The sequence below is a fragment of the Cucumis sativus genome, chromosome 2, assembly GCF_000004075.3.
Source record: "Cucumis sativus cultivar 9930 chromosome 2, Cucumber_9930_V3, whole genome shotgun sequence".
Lineage (NCBI taxonomy): Eukaryota > Viridiplantae > Streptophyta > Magnoliopsida > Cucurbitales > Cucurbitaceae > Cucumis > Cucumis sativus.
In genome coordinates this window covers 8523534-8546904 of record NC_026656.2, presented here as the reverse complement: position 1 = coordinate 8546904, position 23371 = coordinate 8523534, and the positions used below count along the sequence as shown (strand labels likewise).

Sequence of the window (23371 nt, the reverse complement as noted above, 5' to 3'; positions counted from 1 at the left end):
CACTTACTTAAATGATATTCTTGTCTTGGGATGCAAAAACTACTTAATTATCAGTGTAACTAGAACCAATCAATTAATAATTATTTACACATTAATAAACCAAGGGAAAGGTGAAACAATTTCCAAAAAAAAAAATCACATGTAATGGTACTGTGTGGGACTCTTACACCAGACCTCTAATTGATGGCGTCTTTTAACACTCAACCATTGTGAACAAACATGCAACCAAGTAGAACATATATGACTAGCATGTAAGGTGAACAAACTTCTGATGCATTTGGGCCATCTTATTAGTTTTGTACTTTGGTTTTTCACTTTCCAGAATACAAACCTTGATATGTGTTCTATCAAGAACACTTAAAGAATCACCCTCCTATTAAAACACATGTTGACAAATAAGATATAATCAAATATGACCTCTTGAAGAATGATAATAGTGTGCATGTTATTTACAATAAACAACTTTCTTCAAAATCGATCATGTACTGCCACCAAGGCCTTCCAAAAAAAGTGTTGGCATTAGATATTAAATTACATTCATGAAAACATTTACTATCATTTCAATTATATGGTTTGAAACCAAAACCAACTATTCTATTTTTCACACGGTGTGTGCAAGTATATATTTGGCACTATCTCTTCAACATACACATTATTAGTCCCCTTTAACTAGACTCATAACTCATAAAACACTTACTATTGCATATTGACAAAACTAACATCAACGTATATTTCTTATTCTTGAAGTATGAATACCAACGTAGTTCTTGAATGACAAATAGTCGGATAAAATTACTAACATTTCAAGTTAGTTTTGGAGGAGGCTGGGAGAAGCCAATCAAAGAAACCAACATGAGTTTGTCGATTTGATATTTGAGAACAATACTCCACCAACATACTCCATAGATCTCCTACTGTCCATTTGTGTGCCAAAATCCATTCACTCACCTGTCCAAAATATTCAATCCGATAATAATTATAGTCTGTTATTATTATTTAAGGAACTTTGCCTGACAAAACTACCATAGTATTGGCACATGGTTGGAGGGACACCTTATATAAAGTACAGAAATTTAGACCACAAACTCCTAGATTTGTGTTTACATGTGATTCCTTGAATCCTTGAAAAGGGTCATTGAATTCTTAATTTGTCTAATAATCTCTTCGAATTCTTGATTCGTCTAACAGATCTCTCAAGTTTTGATTTTGTATCTAATGCACTTGAAGTCTGATTATTAAATGTCATAATAGACCCATTTTTGAGTTTGGGTTTAACAGGTCATATTGGACATTTTCTAAAATCAATCTATTTTGTGGTTACAAATTAAAAATGAGACCTATTATATACAAAAGTTGAAAACTCATGAAGATGTTTGTTTTTAAACATTTATCGAATGCAAAGTAGAATGCTTAGAAATTTATTGAAAACAATCTTATAATTTTAGGTACAAAACATATAAGTGCATGAAATGCACAAGTCCAAATTACATTAGTATGTAAAATAAATATTTAGTACATGAAATAACATCTTTTAAAAACATGGTTCAAACTATACCTCTAACTAGTTTATAAATTTTTAAAACTTGTTAATTATGGTTTCATTTAATAAATTTAATATTATCTATATATATATATATATATACTATTTAAATTTTACTAGGTTTTGAAATAGAATTTCATTTACTTTTCTCACTTTAACTAATTTGAAAAGAATCATAGTTTTTTCTATCATATTATGCTAACTGAAATTGAAATAAACTAATATCTTAATCTTCCATTTAATTATTAAAAAATTATAATTTTTTATCAAATTATATTTGAGGATTTAGGTTTAGACTTTTATCAAATATTGTTATAAACAAGTTTTAGGATAACTATTTAAGGATTTTATCAAATTATATATTACAACTATATGAGGATTTTATCAAATATAGTTATTAGTGATAGACTTATTAAATCAAAAATAAGACTAGAATTTACAACGTAGTTATTAGTGATAGACTTTTATCATATATTTGACAGATTTTACTATATTTGTAATATTTTTAAAATATTGTTATATTTGCTAATATCTTGAATCTAGTTGTTATATATGAAACTATTTTTTAAGTTGTTATATTTGAAACTATTTTTTACTTTTATAAGACTTTCATGGTGAAAATAATGGAAATACACGGAACCCTACCAAAAGGAAATACAACTATACAAAGTGTTATATTGATTTAATATATTCAATATCGACCTAAATTTCATTGCAATATTGATTTTATATATTCAAAATTATCTTTGAAATTTACTATGAAATAACCTCTCTATATATAATAAATAATTCAAGGGGCACAAGACCTTGCCTTCGGTCGTATGTTCGTAACTTGGAACACATTGAGGATGTTTAACCACCGAATTCGTAAGTTAGTTAAAACAACTCAAACTAACGACGAGGACCAGATAAGTGTATTTTTTTTAACCACCGAATTCAAAATTTTTAAAATTAAAACATTTGAAATATTTTGACCAAAAAACAAAGTAAAAAATGAAAAACCAGAACAAATTTTTTTGAGGTCACAAAGAAAAAAGAAAAACCTTTAAATGATGCAGAAAATTCGAAAAGATGGATGGTGGTACATACCTTTTCTAGATGATGCAGTGGTCCGGTGCCAAATGTGTAATACATAACGGAAGGTCTTAATGCCTGAAAAACATGTATTCCCTTAAATATTAAGAAAATCTAAAACCGAGAAAGTGGAGAAAGGGTTTTGGAAGATCATACTGGCGCTTTCCACATATTAACATACGAACGATGAAGGAAAAAAACCACAGCTATCCATCAAAAAATTGGAAGAGAACTAAGGATGTGCAGAACAAAAGTAGTTAAAATAAGGTTGATTCTGGACACTAGCAGGAAGAATGAATCCTCAGTTTAACGATTGATTCTGACAAAAAATGTTTTTAAGTGACAACAATTCTTTTAAAGCACACTTCTCCTGGAGGCTGGAAAAGATAAAACATTGGAAATTTTGAAAAGCGTTTTTAACAATATAATTAAACACACATTTTATCCGTCAAAAATCTCTCAAACTCACCCTAATATGGTATATCTAAATGCATATCCATTTCTACCCTTATGAAATAGGCTGCATGTTGATGCATACAAACACTTGAAACGTACCTGAGAAGCAGCAAGCCATTGTATTATGGACTTCACTTCAGGATCTCCTCCAAAGGCACCACAACCCCAATTGCCAGTTGCAATCCCAATATCATCTTTGTGGTCCAAGCTTTCTGGAGTGAGAGATGTACCAAGAAAATTCTCTCTAGCATCTGAGATAGATTCGTGTACCTAAAATAATAGCACCATAAAGAAACCCAAGCGAGCAAATTAGCAACAGGAGAACAAATGATTTAGGTGCATTTGATGAGCACAATGCACGTTGTAATAAAAGATCATTTTAATAAGAAAATTTGAAATTAAAGAGTCTAGAACTAAGAATGGAGACCATCTAAGAATGCCAATCATAACCATTATCCTAATTATAAGGTTTTTTACTTATCGTTCAAGGATGATGTCAAAAGCAGAGAACAAAGAAGAAAGAAAGTTTACCGGGAGACTGTTTCTTGACTTGTCAGTATGATTCGTGACATCTTCGCCACTTTCTAAGAATAGACTTTCATACTGATTATACTTTGATTGATTAAAGAAACCACAGAATGCCTTGTTGACTTCCCTGTTGAATTCAGCAAGCATGGTAAAATATCTACTTGTAGAGACCAGAATGAAGGAAATTTCGCAAACAACAAAATCTGTTTCATCTAATCTATTCAGAAACAAAAGCCACTTCTGTCTAGAGAACAAAAATAGAAAGTAAAACAACGAAGATCAAACAAAACAGAAACATAGCATAACATATTTAGAACGTCATAAATGTATCTCCCTAGAATATCCATGAAAGATATGGAAATCAGTTGAGTTCATCTAATCTATTCAAAACCAAAAGCAACGTCACCAGATTTGTTTTCCTTCCTATTTCTACATTATAGGCTAGGCACAGGATCATTTTCCATGTGGTAGATTATCTGGTCTCCTTCAAACTCGGCATTGGAAGGAGGTTCTCATTCTAGTTCTGTAACTGATTGATCACTGGGATCCAACTTCTCATTCATAGTCATCCACCTTTAGAAGATTTTTGAAGGAAGTTGAAGGGCTGGAGTATCAAAGATTATTGGCCTTTTTAAAAGGCGTAAGGGCTGATATAGAAATGATTCAAGAAGCTGGATTTGGTCTCCTCAGTTACTCTTCCAAGGAAAATTCTAAATCATTCACTCTTGGCCTCAATTTGTCCTCTTCGTTCAATGGATATTGAAAACTATCCATATATTCTCTTTAAAGTTTGGCTTCGTTTAAAATGTTGGAGGAACCCTTCTAAATCTTTATTAGACTTGAAGTGTTCTTTAGTACAATGTTTATCCAGATTTTAGTGGGTTTAGTCTTGTATTCCTGGTTTCATATTGGTATGTATGAGGTTCTATGCTTCTTCTATTCTTCGATCATTAGTCTCATTTTGTTAATTCAATGAAAAACCTTATTTCCATTAAATATTAAAATAAAATAAATAAATATATTGTTTGAAGATACAAACCCCAACTTGAATGCACAAAATAAGATTAAAATAAAGGCATGAACGCATGGGGGAATGGCAAAGTTTTACACATGGAAAGTTTAGAGGATTGTTGTGATGACAACGTTTGGGCTTTTCTTGAATGGTGTTGTTGCACCCCCAAGTGATGACCTAACCCCACGAACTCAAAAAAAATTATAAACACAGGATTAAAGTAATTCAGGGTGATTGAGATTTTTTAGTTTTGGATCCAGGTTTGGCCTCTCCAAAGACTGCTTTTTGGTTTTGGTTTTGGTTTCAGTTTCGGTTTGGGTTTCATAAGTATGAAAAGTTATGCATAATTTATCAACCACTGGCTCTCAAAATTCTGTTGATGTCTACCACAGATAACTTCAGAAATTTAATAGGTCAAATAACGCAACTTTACTTGAAAAACGACCATCCCATAGGTTGTACAATTGTCCTTGAGTTCAAAAGAGTAGGCGTGTAAATATGCTAGCATTTCCTCAACCCTTCCCTAACCATACTTTGGCTAGAGTTGTTTTTAAGGCTAGAAACGAGTTGAAGGGTTGTCAGCTCAGGAAGTATTTTAAATTTATCATCTCAAGGGCACAAAAGAGCACGTTCCATCCGCAGAATAAAAATGGGTGTACCATTCCTTCCCACCCCCATTCTATAATTTCACGAGCTTCTATTTGCTGTTGATCCAGCAGTCCACTAAGGGGACGTCTGTCACTGCATAACTATGAAGTGCTTTGCGAAGGACAATGCAAGCATTTTAGACATTGTTAACAAACTACAAGATGTAAATCAGTATTTGAGCCAATAAAGGACTCTAAGTTACAAAAAAAAAGTTCTTTGCAAGTTCCTCTAACAACTGCACGAAATGTCAATCCAGACAAGCTTGCTTACCGAAGAAGGAATTCTAATCTGTATTGTCTCATCCCTGGACTGCACAATGCATCAATAGCTGCGATAAAGGTCTTATGTCTTCCAAGGGAATCCATTTCTCGTTTGTCCTCATGATTTCCAGCAAAGCAAAAGTTGAAAGCATACCTACATCTCTTGTAGACGATCTCATAATCAGGAATTTGTACACACGGGTTTTTGAATCTTCCTAGCAAAAATATAGTTTTTCTTTTTCTTTTTTTTGGATAAGAGAGGAAATATTGATTTTAAACAAGCATATTATGTCCATGGTTTAAAAAATGAATATAAAAACAAAAACACTAGAGTTGGAATAAATAAATAACATGAAGAAATAGGCTACCAAAGCAAATATATACATTTATATATGGTATATATTAAAAGCACTAGTTTACTGAAACCTAATTACAAAAGTTTAAATTAATACAATTATTTGTTAAGAGTTTTAATCGATACAATTCCCAAAGTTTAGAGGTACAAATTGATATTCTCCCAAAATTATAATTATTAACTTGAACTTTCAAGTTTAATGGTGCACTACCACTGAGAGTAAATAATAGCAACCCAACTTAAATTGATAGATTTTGCCACTATGGTATATTTAATCCTTTTAACAGTCTTAACCACTCCATCAATCATTGACTAAACAATTTAGGAAACCCAACAAGTGAACCATCAATATTAATTGGAGACAATAATATTCTAGATGGCATGTTAAATCACTACTGATCCCAGAAGATTAAGTTGATGGGATGGATTACAATAATAATGATGAAATGATTGTAACTCACCCGGTATAATTTGAGAACCTCTCTGCCCCAACAATTTCTATTGCCTCATTATCCGCCATGGCTGGCAAGAAAAGCATGCCAGTAATTAATTCAGGGTTGATCATGAAGCGAATCTCTTCCTACATTGAAGTCAAAATAACATAAATATACTGCAAACCACGTAAGATGTTCAATCTCAAATGTTATAGCATGTATATTAGCTTAGGTCGTTGTAAATAGCTTAGACATTCAAGTCCATTAAGTATTTTTTGTATTTTTAAACTTTAAGGTCATTCAAGATTTCTTATGCTCGTGAGTGCGTACACTCGGATTTTCTTTGTGGTCAATGGCTAGATTGTGATTACATACAGCTCAAAGAAGCATCAGAGGCCTCAATAGAGAAGGAGATATTGACCAACTCTAGGATGCCATAAATATTCACTGTTCCTCCTAGTGTCTTGAGTCTACATTTCTGAATTACTGCATTACCTCTCTGTATCATTCCAATTTTAATGTCCATGAACTGCCCCCATTACCTACAGACCACTTGGAGATCTTTTGCGTAACCCTTTCGATTAACCTTTTGTTTTCCATTTACTTCAGTGAAATAGTCCATGTAAAGCTAAAAAGGTTAGGCATAACTTCATAAAATAGACCTGTACACAGCCAGAATGAAGAGCACCACCACCAAGATACTCATTAGCAAAATCAACTTCAAGGGCTCCAAACGTTTGATCTTCTATTAGGCCAGAATCTTTAACCTATATGAGAAAAAATGGACCAATACAATCACCTACCACAGATTAAAGCATTCAAGTATGACACCGCACAATAATTAAACTAGCACAAAGATCAAAGATAATTATTACCTTGAATTGACAGAGAGGAATGGTGGAGTTGATCCAAAAATTGGCCTTTGGACAACAAAAAGATCCTGCGCAATTGTTCAAAGGAAGTACTTTCCTTTCAAATGAGACAAAGCCAACCGGAATATTGGAACATATCCTTCTGAAATAATGTACAATACATCGTATCTTATTCTCCTGCATCTTACTACGTCCATCATAGAGAATCCTACAAGTACAAAAACTTCAATGATTTTTTCTCTGAGCCTATTGTAACATAAATAAAAATGGAACAAGAACTTCCATAATCATTACATTGTTGCTTTGCATATCTGTACAACATTCTTCATAGAAATCAAGAATGCATATTTATAATAATAAAAATAAAATAAAATAAAAATGATATGATTACAGGATAAGATGGCAAAAGATAACTAGGGAGAAAAATATAAAAATAAAAAGAAACTTCATCAGTTATATGTAAACGAAGATAAGCACAAACCAAGTGCTAAGAGTTAAGAGTAGAAATATTATAATTAATTATATAAAATACAAGGAAGTGGAGACTTTTAAAGAAGGCCGTGAAGCCAAATAACAGAATTCATCATTGATTCAAGCTGACTGCAACTCTTAGTTTCCACTCCAAAAGTAATCAGCTTGATAAGGTTTTAATAGAAGGGTTTCAGCCAAATAACATAAATCAACCATTGATTGATACAGACGGCAATCAAATGCATAATGCTGCGAAAATACTAAACTTTGAATCTATATTGACTTTAAACAACTAGTGGCTAACACGTCTATTGTGCCAACAAGTGTTCGATACTGGTCCACAAATGTCGAAGTGTTGTAATCTCTGAACAATGTCAGATAGAGGCACACTAGCCAAATTACACACTAGCCAAATTAAAGTGTTCATGCTTCTTAGTTGAGTGATAGTCAACCCTAAATCACTAAACAATTGCCTACGTCCACTTCTATTTACAGAAAATCACAATAAAAAATTCCCTGACTAAACTAATACATCCTAAATTCTCTAATGATATTCCCAACATCCTTAATACCGTTTTGATCACATTCTTCTCAAAGGCATGAATCTCATCCATAACTACTTGCAACTATATGGTTTGAAGAGCCCATCAATCATTATTGAAAATGTTACTTCAGTAAGAGTGTGATGTGATCCAGAGAAAACACCTTATCATCGGTATTGGTCAAAGATCATTTTGGTTCAACTCATCTAAAGGCCTCCTCATGTTGTTTGCTTTCTAAAGACTTCATGGGATTCTCTATTCAAGATATTCATCTTAATTTGAACGCTTTAATTTTTCCTTATAATTCACTTTTGTCTAGACTGTGTTGTTCTGTTTTAATTTTTTCATTTTTTATATCCATGAGTACCTGAGATAGCTTACGCACACCTCCACTAATCTCACAGAACCCCTAATCCTACAATATTTGGATGTCAAGGAAACTCGTAGCATAGGAAATTAATTCCAAGGTAGGTGGCCACCACAGATTGAACTCATAACATCTTAATTAGTCACTGAGCTAAGTTGTTCTATTTTAATATTTTAGTATTATTTATTTTTCTAATTTTTCAGTTTGGATTCTTGTAATTTTAAGCATTAAACTCCTTTCCTTAAAAGTGTGTTGTTTCCTTTAAAAAAAAGTTCCATATAATGTCATGAAAGATAAAGAATTCTAGATTCCACGAAGGTATAAATGTATGATTTTGAATAGGACGTCTACTCGTCTAGGGCATTAATACACACTTTTCCTCGTGATAATAGGAAGGTTAGGATCAATGTTATTAATAACAAATTTATTAGGGGGCTGATCAAGAGTAGAAAACAGATGAGATATTGTCCTTCCTTGCTAGTTGCTTCTTGGTTTTCCAAGGCTTGATTAAGGAAGAATTATAGAAGGATCAATGGAAAGGGATACCGTCATAGTCATACTTTCAAGAATAGAAGAATCTTCAAAGATGGAATCAGAAGTTTGGACCACATTTAGAACAGTATTTGTTCTTGGCGTATTAACCTCAACTCTTTGGTAATTGCTTCTTGACAATTGTAAAGACAAGACCCATACTTGTTTAATTTCTTACAATCAAATTGTACAACCTTGTCAAATTGCTCTATTCAGCTTACCTCAATGAATCACAATATAAACTCAACCAATGATAGTTGAACAAAAGTTTCTGAAATTTGCTAAAATAAAAAAACAAAAATTTATCGTACAGCAACAGAATGTATATGAAAAAAACGAGTGTCATTCATTATTTTATGGATAACCTTTCGTTCATGATATCAGCAACGGAAATAAAGAACTAAAACTCACATACGCAAATAAATAGTCAAAGTTAATTGTCGGAAGATTTTGGACATGTCTATCATTGACTGGAAACAAACAGAAGAAAGCACAAGCTAGAAGCGCCCCAATCAACTCCTGAAAGTCAAAATGGAAACTAATTAACAGAGATTAAGAAAACTAATGCGGAATAAGATTAGCAAGGAAGCATCTTTTGCCAGTACAAAAAACATACAAGATATGACATGGAGCAGCTCAAACAACCCATGCGTACAATTCATCCACTTTTATGCAATAAAGTGTATCAACCAACATTCTCTATAAAAAATGATCCTTGTTTAGAAAAGTTGTACCTATTTAAAACTAAAAAAAGAAACTATAGTTTTTTAGAAAGTTTCTCAAACAAATTACAAGGAAAGATTACACCTTTTTAAATTCAAAAAGATGAAATGCTAAAATAATAAAGTCATCTAATTAATCCCTATTAGAGACAAAAAATGTAATAGAAAAATATAACTTCGTTTTGATTTAGCCATCTTCAAGGCTTCCTTAAACTGTAGTCACTATTAGTATTCTCCAATAAATATTTGGATGAATTGGGATTCCTTTATTTTCCTTCACTAGATATCCGTAATTCATTTATCATTTTTTCTTTGCTCCAGAGAATTTGCTCCCCTTGGACATTTTAGTATATTCATTATATCAATTAGTAGTTTTGATCGTTTTTTTAAACAACAATATTAGAATGATCTTCCTTCAAGCAAGTTGAACGTGCAGGAATGGCAGGGTTTCAAGTCATGACTATACCATGGGCTAAAAAGGACAACAAACAAGATCCACACCTACCTATTCCATTTATTCTAATATTTCTACTCAAGCACATTCATCAAAGTCTATCCTAAAAACACCTTTCCCTCTGTTCTACATATTTTTTTAGTACAATTATGAGAATAGGGGATGGAACCTCCAACTTCTAGCCATACCAATTCTCCCTTTTCTACATGTTCTACTACTAGAAGAATAATAGTTAGTGTAAGAGCACTAGTATCTCATATTGCTAGAATATTTTTCCTTCTTCACATCATTTTTTTTTTTGTAATTTCAATTTTTACTCCTAATCGCTGTCAAATTAGTATTCTAAATATCAATATATTTGCTTTTAATAATTTCCATTTCCATTTCTAGTTTCTACCAAATTAGCCTCAGATCAGAGAGCACTTTTGATCTTGGAAATGCATGGTGTGAAGCCATTAAAAGAGAAGAGCAAAGATTTCCAACAACAATCATGTGAGATGGAAAGATAGAAAGAGGATGCAAAAATATAAAGTTGATTCGAGGGGAGGATGGAATAAAGGGAAAAAAGTTGAAGGGTTTTAGTGTGGTTCACAGACAAAAACAAGAAAACATGAAGAAATTTATTTTCGTCCAACTAGTCAAAAAAACATGCGGTATTATTTTCTCTAATGGATGGGAAGTGGGAAATAAGCAAACGTGAGTTTTTGGTTGATTTTGGCCAGCAAGTTAATTGTGGGCCTAGACCATCAGAGAAGAAGAACCTCAATTTTGAATACCTTTTCAAACGGCGGGGAGAAGGACCCAGTCATGTGCCTGATGAGAAGAAATACAAATCTGGGAGATTTTGTGTTTGCGGGTTGCTTTATGGACTCAAGCCACGGGATCATTTGGAGCCCAAGTACATTTCCAAGCTGAAGGGAAGAATCATTTGCCAAGATTGAAGAGCAAGCTGCTGAGGTTCTATTTCGTTTATTAAAGAAAAAAAAGTTCAAATTTTGCGATCGTATTTGTAAGCACACCTTGAGGACAAGGTGTCTTCGAAGGGTGAAGTAATATAAGACCCCTAGTTATAGAAATAGTAGAATATTAGTAAAGTTATTAGTTGGGACATATTAGTAAATAGTTAAGTAAGTTGGTTAGGTTATTTTGCTATAGATGGGGGAAGGTGCGAAGAATTTTGTGGCAGTTTCCTAACGGGTGAATTTGAGAGACAATTCTCAGCCCTCTAGAATGTTGCTGAGGTATACTGTAGTTTCTTTCTTGATACTGCAATATAATTCTATCTTATCTTTTAGTGTTCTTCATTTGATCTTGTTCTTGAGTGTTCTTTTAGCTAAAATAATCAAACGGATAGCACTTTACTCGTTTGATGATGATGCCTCCTCTAGTAGCATTTCTAAGACTAGTTTTGTATCTTCCTACTTTACTACTTCCAAACAAGATTGTATGTGGTGACATTTCCATTTAGGCGACCCCAACTCTAAATATATGAAATACTTATTTCCTCACCTTTTTTCTAAAGTTAATGTTTCTTCCTTGTCTTGTGATGTGTGTATACGGGCTAAACAACACCGAGTCTATTTTCCCTTGCAGGATAAGCAAACCCAACCTTTTATTACTCTTGTCCATAATGATGTTTGGGGACCATCTAAGGTCATTACCTCCCAAGGAAAACATGGTTGTGACCTTTATTGATGACCTTACTCGTCTTATCTGGGTTTTCCTTATCTCCGACAAATTCGAAGTTACCTCCACATTTTGGGACTTCTATCACACCATAGAAACACAATTCAATACAAAGATTGCAATCCTGCGGAGTGATAATGGTCGTGAGTTTCAAAACCACCCTCTTATCCTCTAAAGGAATTGTTCACCAAAGTTCCTATGCTTACCCTCCCCAACAAAATGAGGTTGCCGAGCGAAAGAACCATAACCTTTTTGAAGTTGCACATTCTCTTATGTTGTCCACTTCTCTTCCTTCCTATCTTTGGAGTGATGTCATTCTTACTGCAGCTCATCTCATCAACTGCATGCCTTCCCGTGTCCTTCACCTTCAGACACTGTTAGATTGTCTCAAAGAACCCTATCCCTCCACTTGTCTCATCCCTGATGTACCCCTTTCGGTGTTCGAATGCATAGCCTATGTCCATAGCCATGGCCATAGACAAACTAAATTCACTCCTCGGACTCAGGCTCACGTGTTCGTTGGGGTATTCTCTGCACCAACAAGGCTATAAATGCTTCCATCCATCTTCACGCAAGTACTTTATCACCATGGATGTCACCTTTATTGAGGATCGCCCTTTCTTTCCCATTAGCCTACTTTAGAGGGAGAGAGTGAGTGAAGAGTCTAACTATATGCTTCCCTTAAAGTCTACTTGCCCTACTGTGGCTACCTTACTTGACCCTAGTCCTTACTCTACAGTCCTACCTATAAATCAAGTTCCTTGAAAATCTTACTATGGAGGAATCTCATAAAGGAAGTTGAGTCCCTGTTGTTCAGACGGCTCCAGTCCAGGATTCTAAAAGAGATCAAAGTATGACCGCTTCAATTAACTCATATAGTAATAACATAATAGTGAGAATAACAGGTCCGAGACGAATTCAACTGACTCACATACCGACAGTAAGGCAGGTGAGAATGACATGTCTGAGACAGCTGTTCTTGAAGATATGGGTGAACAGGGCAGTATTGATGGGGTCATTATAGACAGAGAGGACAGAATTGATGAGAATGAGGTTGTTTGCTGAACATAGTGAAAGTGAAACTAAGTCAGACCATTCAAGAAATATCATTAAGTATGATCCATCTCTTGAACTTCCTATTGCATTGAGGAAAGGTACTAGATCCTGTACAAAGCACTCCATCTCTAATTATGTGTCATACGAGAATCTCTCACAACAGTTCAGAGCTTTTACTACCAGTCTTGACTCTACCACAATACCCAAAAGTATCCACCTTGCCTTAAAGTGTCCGGAGTGGAAAGTTGTTATCATGGAAGAAATGAGAACCCTAGAAAAGAACCACCTGGGATCTCTACACACTCACTAAGGGACACAAAGAAAGTACACCCTTGATTTATTAGTTGAGACAGATATACTAGGATGTCATCCTGCCGATAAACCCATTAAGTTCAATGCCAAACTCGGAATTCAGATGTCAGGGTTCCTATTAATTAAAGAGAAATATCAGCAGCTAGCGGGAAAACTGATTTACTTATCTCAAACTAGGCCTGACATCTCCTATGCTTGTGAGCACCATCAGTCAGTTCATGCAGGCACCTTATGAGGACCACATGGGGGCAGTTAACAAGATTCTTAGGTATTTAAAAGCAACTCCAGGTAAAGGTCTGAGATTCAGGAAGACTGGCAGAAGAAGTTTTGAAGCTTATACTGATTCTGACAGGCAGGATCTATTGCTAATAGAAAGTCTACCTCAAAATATTGTACTCTTGTGTGAGGCAATCTTGTTACTTGGAGAAGTAAGCAAGGAGCTGTGACTAGAAGCAGCGCTGAAGCTGAACACAAGGCTATGAGTTTGTGGATCTGTGAGGAGATTTGGCTCCAGAAGGTGTTGTCTAATCTTTGTCAAGACAATGAGGTGCCTATAAAGCTATTTTGCGATAACAAGACAGCCATTAGCATTGTCAATAACTCGGTCCAACATGACAAACCTAAACATGTGGAGATTGACAGACTCTTTATCAAAGAGAAGCTTAACGATGGTAGCATATGCATTCCTTACATACCCTCGAGCCAACAGATAGCTAATATCCTCACAAAGGGGCTCCTCAGACAAAACTTTGATGTGTGTGTTAGCAAGTTGGGTCTTTATGAGGTTTACATCCCAACTTGGAGGGGAGTGTTAGGAATAATGGACTTAGGTCATGTTGACAGTCCAAGGGTAGTTACGTAATTTGCTTTGCTCTATTTTTATTTTGTTATTTAGGCTCGTGTTGCCTATAAATACTTCCCCTTTGTACCTTTATGATTATTAGAAAATAATAAAATTATCAGCACCATGGTTTTTCTCCCTGTACTAGGGTTTCCACGTAAAATTGTGTTTATTCTTCGTCTCTACTTTCAATAAGAGTTTTATTGTTTTAGGTAAAGAGGAATAAGATTTTTAGAGAAAAAAAAAAAACAGAGTTTATAATGTAAATACAATCAAATAACATTATTTAAATTAAATAAAAATGTTATATTATTATACTATAATATAATATATTAACTTTAATTGTCTTCCTAAGGAGTAGTGCAGAGCGTGTAGTGTAGTGGGTAGTTTCATAGAGGTAGGTTGGTGGCGTGTTGAGTAAGATATCAAAACAAAGGGTTACATCAGGAGTAGCTGGTAGTCAGGAAAAAGACAGGCTGTAGCAGAGTAGAACTCAGGCTGAAGTGGTCACTTCTAGTCGGGTTCGGTTTTTATATCAATAAAATCGATCCCGACTGAATTATCAGGAAAATCGACCGGTTTCCTCGGTTCGACCATTTGGCTCAGTTTCTCCAATAGCTTTGCTCACCCCTACCCCTCCTAATAACCATACTGTTATTCTACTGACAACCTCATAGATCTCTAGGTCTCTTACATGACTTTGCTTCTTAGTCATCAACCTTAACACTAGGTAAAGGCATGGTGGTAAACAAATTGTTGGATATAGAAATTCATGCTTATGGGTTCCGAATAATTAATCACAAGACTCCGCTAACATTGCCTCAAACCAACATGAAAACAACTGATGAAATAAAAGTCCTGTTAAGAGTGACCAAAATTTTATATAAAATAAGAAACAAATTGACACACCTGACTGAGGTACACAGTGCCTGCAACTTGAGAAGCTAACAAACGAAGACCAGTTTTAGCTTTGCCACTTCCTTTACTAGCAAGCTGGTCGGTATTTCGATAATGAGTTTCCAGCAAAGATGGAAACTGAAGAAGTAGATTTCCCAATGCTGGAATAACCTCACGAAACCACTGCATAGATTCTGTTTCGGACATAAGCTGTTCACAACATCTTGATTAGTCTCAACATTCATATTACAATGTAAATTTATGTTGGCGGTAACTACTTCACCTCTCATTCATGATCAAAAAAACATCCACAGTTCCGCGGCCACCATTCAACAAACAAAAAACAACTAGAATATGATACATCCGGACTACTATTTTTTTCACATTTTTTAAAATAGAACCTTTTGGCTGGCTGAAACACTTATACATGATAATTCGAAATTGAACTAACAGTAACAGTAATATACATCCCAAAACTAAAACCATGCCATGAATTTTCCACATCTATTGTAGACCATAGATAATGAAAACATAATCATTCCAAGTCTCGGAAAAAAAATTTCCACAACCAAATCTAAAAAAAATCCATCTTTCAATTCATTGCTAAGGTATACAATTTAAAGTAAAAGTTAGAGCTGGTCAACAAGGTATGTTGGTATGGGTTTCTTTTTTTTTGGGATAAGGAACAGAGGAATATATTACTTTTTTTTAAAAAAAGGAAACAGATCTCTTTATTAAATAGAAAATAACAAAGAGATAAAGCTCTAAGTACATGAGGGATATACAAAGAACAATAAAACTAAGGATCAATAGCCGCGAGACATCTCAACTAGATTGACACCCTCCAAGCACCCTCATCATATCCAAGAATACTACGACTTACTGAAACAGTTACATCAGAAAACTCAAGCACACATCAAGCTGAGAAAATACAAAAGTACAAATATCTAGCACTTGAAAATTATAAGCTGAAAGTAGGAAAACATATTACATAAAACAAAAGGACAAACCTCTTGAGGAACAAAAGAACAACCTAGTGGGGGCAGTGGTTGAGGTACCCCCCCCCACCCCACACCCAAATGTATACAAGAAGAACCTCCTAATTGTTAATAATCATACGGAGGTTGTAGCTACAAAAGAACTTAGTGTAATTTGTACACCACCAAGAGGATGTATGTTGAACAACAGCCCAAAAGAATCAAAATCAGTAAACTTATCTTTAAATGTCCTATAATTCCTTTCTATCCAAAGATGCGATAAAAGCGCTCAGAAAGCATAACTCCAAAGGATTTTTCCTTTTCCAAGAAAACTTCTACCATTAGACCATCCATGATCAAGTCATCAATCTTCTTAGGAAGGCAGCTATCCAACCCAAAGGTATTAAGAACAGTCCGCCCTTTAGAAGTGAAATCAAAATGTAAGAACAAGTGATCAATGGTTTCCAACTCTCTCAAACAAAGACAAGACATAGAAGGGGAAAGAGATCAGTTCGGGAACTTCCTTTGGAGCTTCTCTTGAGTATTCAGACTTCCGTAAGCAAAGGACCATAGGAATATTTCACCTTTTTAGAAATGTTGTTGCTTCCAAATAAGATTGACCGTAGGGAAGCTGTAATCTAAACCAAGATTGGGATTTGGGGCTGAGGAGAAGGCTTTTTGATAGAGAAATTGGCAGCTATATTGTTCTAGCTTAGCTGCTGACTGACTAAGTGGTAAACAGCACCAGGAACAGGTTACGCTGGAAGATACATGCTTCAGACGAGTTTTCAACCCATTCCATGTTCCTTAAGCTAACTATGGGGACCCCAAAAAATACATCGGTATGGTTTATTAGCTAACTATTTACCTGCTCAATACAACTATCACTGGAAAATGTAAATTAAAAAGAAAAACTAAATTTTTCTTTGAGTCATCTTGCTTTCTTCTTCCTCTTTCTCACTCTCTTGTTATCCTTTCTTATCAGAAGGACTTCATAAGAAGTGAGATCCACCATGAAGGAGAATCTATCCCTCCAGAAATGAATGTATATTTCAACCTCAAATAGAAGACAAAATTATCCTCTCTCTACAGACATGAAATAAAATAAATGTATTCATTATCCCATTCACCACATCGAATCTATTGTAAAGTTTGTTGCTACCTCATATCGGGGTCTCCTTCTTGGACATAATCCAGAAAACCATTCATTCTAGATTCTTGGGGGCGTTTGGGGTGAGGAGTGCCTCATAATAGTTTAGACTTATAATAGTCTGAGTTTGAGGGTGTAGATTATTATATTATGAGTTCTTATAGTCTGTGTTTGGCCCTCAGACTTGAGGGGACTGGAGTGCACTCCACTCCACGTTTGGGGCATAGACTAAGCAACTATCACTATTCCATTCTCTCGACCGGGTGCATCTTGGGACCACTGAAAAAAAAATTCTCAAGGTCAATCTCGACCAAGATCGACCTCGAGATTTTTCCCAAATTATAAAAAATCTTTAAAGGAAATTTCTCGGTCTCTCTCGAGGTAACCTTAGCCCGAGATCATACTACATAATGCTTTAGCTCGGGGAAACTTTGGCCCGAGATCATTGACATAATTGCTTTTGTTTTTCAGCTCGGTCCATCTCGGGGCCACAATGGCCTGGGAATAGTTAACCTAAATGCTTTTATATTCAACTCGAGGACTGTCATGGCAAATTTGGCCCGAGAAGAGTTAACCTCAATTTCAAATTTTTAATAAAAAAACGTACTATCTCGGTGACACACTCGACCGAGAGAGACCGAGACATTTCCTTCAAGTTTTTAAAATTTGGGAAGAATCTCGAGGTCGATCTCGGCTGAGATTGACCCCAAGAAAAACAAAATTTTCAGTGTTCCTGAGATGAACCCGACCGAGAGAATGAAACAATGTTGGTAGGGAGTGGAACAGTGTATGGAGAAGGCATATCAAAAAACCTTCCTTTCTGGAGGCAAGAGGAAAAGTTTCTTCTCTAAAGGAGAAAAATGAACCCTCATATGTTCAATTTTGAGCAAAATCCCGATATATTTCTTCTCCCTTTTTACAGCAGATTGTCATGTTTGCAGTGATGTTTAGGATTTCTTGTAACTCGTTCTCTTGTAGATTGTTCAAACCTTCCTCCTCTAACGAAGGTTTTCTATTTGGCAAGCGATCCCACAAACAAATTAACAAGTAAAATCTATTTTGAAGGAAGTTGCTCTCTTTGATTAAACCATTCTGTTGTATTCTTTGTCAAAAGGCAAAGGGAGACTTAGATCGTATACCTTGGAGTTGTGATTTCTTGTCATCAATTTGGAGTTATTTTTATGAGATCTTCCGTTTCCAGGTGACCTGACACAGAATACAAGGAGAGGATCAAAGAGTTCCTCTTCCATCTGCATTTTCTAAAGAAGAAGAAGAAGGGGAGGTTTTTGAGACAAGACGAGAAGAGTGTGCTTCATTTGTGGGGATTGTGGGAGTAAGGGAACAAATAGAGTCCTTAGAGGAGTGAAGAGTGACCCTTGTGATGTTTGGTCCATTATCAGGTTGCATGTTTCTCTATAGACTCAAAAGTCTTTATTTGTTAGGCATTTGTTAATAATTATTTGTTAGACAATTGTTTGGTCCGTTATTAGGTTCCATGTTTCTCTATAGACTCAAAAATCCTGACTAGTGTGTGCTGCCCAACAGAAGTGTCGAAGATGAAAACCATATTAAGTTCAAGTAGAAGTAAAATATTGTAGGAAAATTTGATGGCCCGTTAGCCTGATTTCAAGGGTCCCCCTTCAACTATAGTCATTGTCCTAGTGTACGAGAATTATGGGTTGAAGGTACCTTAGAATTTTTCAAGGGAAGTACGAATCGAAGTGTTCTCCAACTAGTGTTACAGTCCAAATTAAAACAACAAATAATGCTCTTTTGATATCACTTCACTTCACAAAATGGTTATCAGTATTTGCATGTGAATTCGAATTAAAACAACAGATACTCAATGCCCTTTTAATATCACTTCACTGCACAAAATGGTTATCAGTATTTGCGTGTGAATCAGAAGAAGAAGCAGGAAAAACGAAGTACCTTATCGAAGAAAAGGGCGTAGCCACGTTGGGAAGAAGAAGCGAGGCGATGATTGGAGAGAGAGAGAGAGTTCCTGATGTTAGAGATGGAACGGAAGAGGGCTTCACCAGAATTGACACCACTGTGATCAGGGCCTGCTGCCATAGACTTGAGAGTTTCCACTACTTGGGAGGGCCAGAATAGAGTGGAGGACCTCAGTAGCAGCGGCAGAAAGGGCAATATGGAATTCAAATCTTCCCTGCTCCCGATCACCATCTCCATCTCCATCTCCCCTCAATTTTGCACCACCGATCAACTCCACCGGCTTGTTTCGAAAGCCGCAAAGACTTTTGACTTCCCGTTTTAAGCGTCTAATGGTGCTAACTGTCACATCCAATCTTTATCTCTCAAACACCAACTTTGAAAAGTTGAATTTATACCCAAAAAAAAAACTCAATTTCTTCACGACTATAAACTAAACTTCACCAAAAAGGATATCTATCAATCACTCCCCTCCCATCTTCATCCCTGATCTCAGGAAATACAAACACTCCATCCTCGAAAGCAGAAACACTAGTAGGGTAACCAATTTTGCAAAAAATAAAAAACAAGGTAGAGAATACAACGAAAGTTTAACCATGATTCAAAAATGTATCTGCTTCATTCTCCAAGACTTCTTCCCGAATATTTTATTGAAGATGTCTTTTTTAGAGTGAAAACAAAACTACAACTACTTTTTTTCACTTAAGGCTAAAAAGAATCTCATATGAGTGTGTGGAGATCAAATCTTTCTACTTCCTTAGCTTTTTTTATGTTTTCTATCGCATTCTAGTTCCTTGGAAACTTTGCATTCTACGGAGGGCTCTCAATGTGGTCTCTAGTGTTGCTTCTCAACATCAATCTTAATCAAAGTCACCTTGACCTACCCTCAAACTCCTTGGTACAGTTTGCACTAATGATTTTGATTTTAGTCCATCAATTCTCCAAGCCTTATTGTGACACATTTTTTTGTAATAGCGGTCGTATAGTTAGAAAGACGACAAAGACGACATAAAACTCATGCATAAATAGTGAATAAAGTGTTCTCAAAGTGCACTACATTGAATTCATGATATCAAACCTTCCCAAACGTTCTCATCCAAGCTTGGAGCATTTATATACATCTTTTGTTTTGTATTTTATAATCTCAAACTGATGTGCAATTTCTGTTTCAATTTTTATTTATTGGTTTTTTTAATGACTTTAAACTTTCTAGACTTTTAAAAGACGTTTTGATCTTTAAACTGACATGTGTTGCCTTGAAAACTCAAATTAATGATATCAAACCTCGTATTTATTCAACTCCTTTGGTATTGTCTTTCTCAAATTTTGTTTTATGTTTAATGATTATAAATTGATTCATTAGATTACGTTTAAAGTTAATTATGTACTCAATTGTATTAGGATCCAAGAAGTGATCATACATAAAATTTGATTTAAGGAGCTATTTGGTACATGGAAATTGAGGATGAGAATTGGTAAAGGTACTCTTTGGTACAAGGTTTCTAAGTTGAACATGAGAATACATTATTCTCAAGCATCTCATAGATAAATTATATTTTATGCCCTCACAAAATGGTCGGTGGTCTCTTTTCCCCTCGTTCATTTACATTTTATTTTGACTATATAACCCACATGTAATCTATCATTGGTAATCTAGAAAAGTGAGCTCTAGTTGATTATATTAGTTGTTTATCATATTTCATAATCATGATAAATTGTGAGGTCCACCTTCAATTCTGTAATCAAAAGCACAATTTTATTGAAAAATGGAGCATGCTCACTTTGATTTGTTTAAAAATCATGTCACTACCTTTACCATTGTTGTTATAGATATTTTTAAAATAACAGTATGAGAATTATGAATTTGGTACAATTTACTGCTACCATTACCATTACCATTAGGACCAAATAGTAAAAGTAAAGGTACAAGTACATATAAGATATTCATAACTAGATTCCATGTCTTGTTGATTGAATGATTTAAAATGCGTTAAAATGTGTTTATGACAAAGTTGATTTATTAAGGGTATTGATAAAAGACCTCACTCACTAGACGTTTTCATAACTATTCAAATGTTTTGTTTTAATTCCCCTAGGTAGCAAGGACATCCGGCCATGATCATCTAACTATGCTTCACGTGAAACTCATCATTTAGTAGTGACTACTGTCATCTTGCATAGCATATAGAGGTTACGCGAGAAGAGTCATAGCATATAGAGGCTAGGTGAGAAGAGTCAAGTTGTTTTGAGTTTGTATTTAGTTTCTTTTGAAGGACCTTGTACAAAAAGGCCAAATGTACTTTGTTAAATGTACCCCCTTGGATCAGTATCAATGAAGTTTTCTTTATTTGAGTTCTCATTTCGTATTCTGTTCATTAGTTGTGTTAATTTTGTGTTTAAGCTTAATGATTGTCTTTAATTCTACTTACTAGGCATTTTGCATGTTATCTCACGGAGAGACTCGCGTAGAATGTCTAGGCGGTTATGTCTCTACTTGGTAGCAAAGCATGACTTTTTGGTGTGGAGCATGACAAGTTTAGCAAAATAGAAGGATACATCTTCAAGAGGTGTGCGAGTCCTACCGTGGAGCAAGCTCACTTCCAACTTTCATTTCTCTTTCTTTGTTTTAGGCAAGAGCTAAGAAGAAGATGAGAGATCCCGCCTTTCGCTTCCCCTTAGTAATTTAAACTCCATGATCGAAAAGCCTAAACCTTTTAAGTTTGAATACAATTTATTTATACTTCCATTCTCCAATCTCTTTATCTTTCATAACTATTAAAGTCTAAGTAGGACGAGGTAAAAGATGTAAGAGGTAGTTAATGTCAAAGAATCCGGATGTCTTCGTTATTTTCCTTGTTAAGTTAAATGTATTCATCAATGCTTCATTCTATTGGAAAGAAATGATAAAGTATTGACTATTGTCACTTGACTCTTGATGACCTAAATTTAGCTAAACAGGTGGTGAGAGGAATGTAGCAATACATTCTTGTCGCCAAACTTATCCTTAGCATACACATAAGAAATACGAGTGTGTGCGGTGAAGACACCAAGAGGTTGATCGCCTTAATGTAGATTATGTTGTGTTAAATTAATTCAAAAGGATTAGATATAAATCATCTTTTAACTTCAAGTATTTGGATCCCAAAAGGCGAGCAAGTAGAACGATAGCACCGAGAGGTTGATTGCCTTAAATATGAAATTAACAAATGCTTTATATCGCCTCGATACATCGGTTGTCCTTACTTTATACTTAATTATTTAGATATTCCTACATACCATCGCCAGTGTACATGAGTTCACATTCCATAACATCCCAATACCATGCTCATCTTGCTACTCCATCTCACATAGTGTAAATACATAGAATAGATTATACTATCCATATCGATTATACTGTACAAATGCCACACGACCTTTGAACGCATGATTAGTTCCCTAGAATCACTAATTCTCTAAGTTCGATTCTAGCTTGCATAGGAAACATCTCTCTTCGCTTACACTTGGGCAAGAGAGACAAAAACTTGTACTCAAAACGATAAATCTTTGTAGTTAACAATGCTTAGGTAGGAATATGCACCTTTTATTGCATGAACCTAGCCTAGTCGCCAATTCTGGTCTCACAATAGAGCCTAATTAGAATGCATTCACGATAAAGAACAAGCATTTGACCATATTTCAAACTTTATCCTAAATTTAATTCAAATCCATGTACTAAATTTATTGACTTGTCATGTCAAATTGAGTCCAAATAAGTTTTTATCTTTTTCGATATTTATCCACCCATATAAAAAGAACATTTGTTGAATGAGAAATTTTGGACCAATCACAAATCGCCATGTCATTTTTTAAATTAATGATGAAATTTCAAATAGATGAACTTGAGACTAATTAAAAGCCGGCGACAAATCCTTACGATGACATGTATTTTGATTTTGGCCATTGAATTAAATAAAATTAATTAGTCGAATTTGATATTATAGTTTGAGTTAAAGAGTAATTGAACCAAAATAAACTTAATTTAGCCCAAATCCAAGTTCATGTCTATTGAGATTAAGTCTAAGTCCACAAAGTCCAGCAAGAACTCTTGATTGATGAGTTCTTTGGTAAAAATTTACAAACCTAGAGACATTCAACCAAGTGTATGGTTTATTCTTTGAAGTATCAAATCAAGACAAGTTCAAAATACAGATAAACAAGCAGTATAATCAAATACAAAACCAATATAATCAAATG

At 34.7% G+C, this 23371-nt stretch overlaps 1 protein-coding gene across 3 annotated transcripts; it reads right to left on the bottom strand.

Annotated features, from left to right (window-relative positions):
* Positions 1-463: 463 nt before the first annotated feature.
* Positions 464-19962, bottom strand: LOC101210832 (poly(ADP-ribose) glycohydrolase 1). 3 transcript variants are annotated; one of them, XM_031881339.1, is made up of 12 exons: positions 19118-19962; positions 15071-15268; positions 11043-11177; positions 9506-9609; positions 7183-7387; positions 6970-7074; positions 6335-6453; positions 5529-5672; positions 3602-3725; positions 3170-3340; positions 2630-2692; positions 464-948 (listed from the first exon to the last, which is right to left on the bottom strand). In XM_031881339.1, exons 1-12 carry the CDS (start codon positions 19382-19384, stop codon positions 796-798), a joined length of 1788 nt encoding a protein of 595 aa, XP_031737199.1. In that variant the 5' UTR covers positions 19385-19962; the 3' UTR covers positions 464-795. The 3 variants fall into 3 exon arrangements, with proteins under 3 accessions (XP_031737199.1, XP_004138946.1, XP_011649080.1); XM_004138898.3 differs by lacking the exon at positions 11043-11177 and having other exon boundaries at positions 19118-19956; XM_011650778.2 differs by lacking the exons at positions 11043-11177; positions 15071-15268 and having other exon boundaries at positions 19118-19958.
* Positions 19963-23371: the final 3409 nt, after the last annotated feature.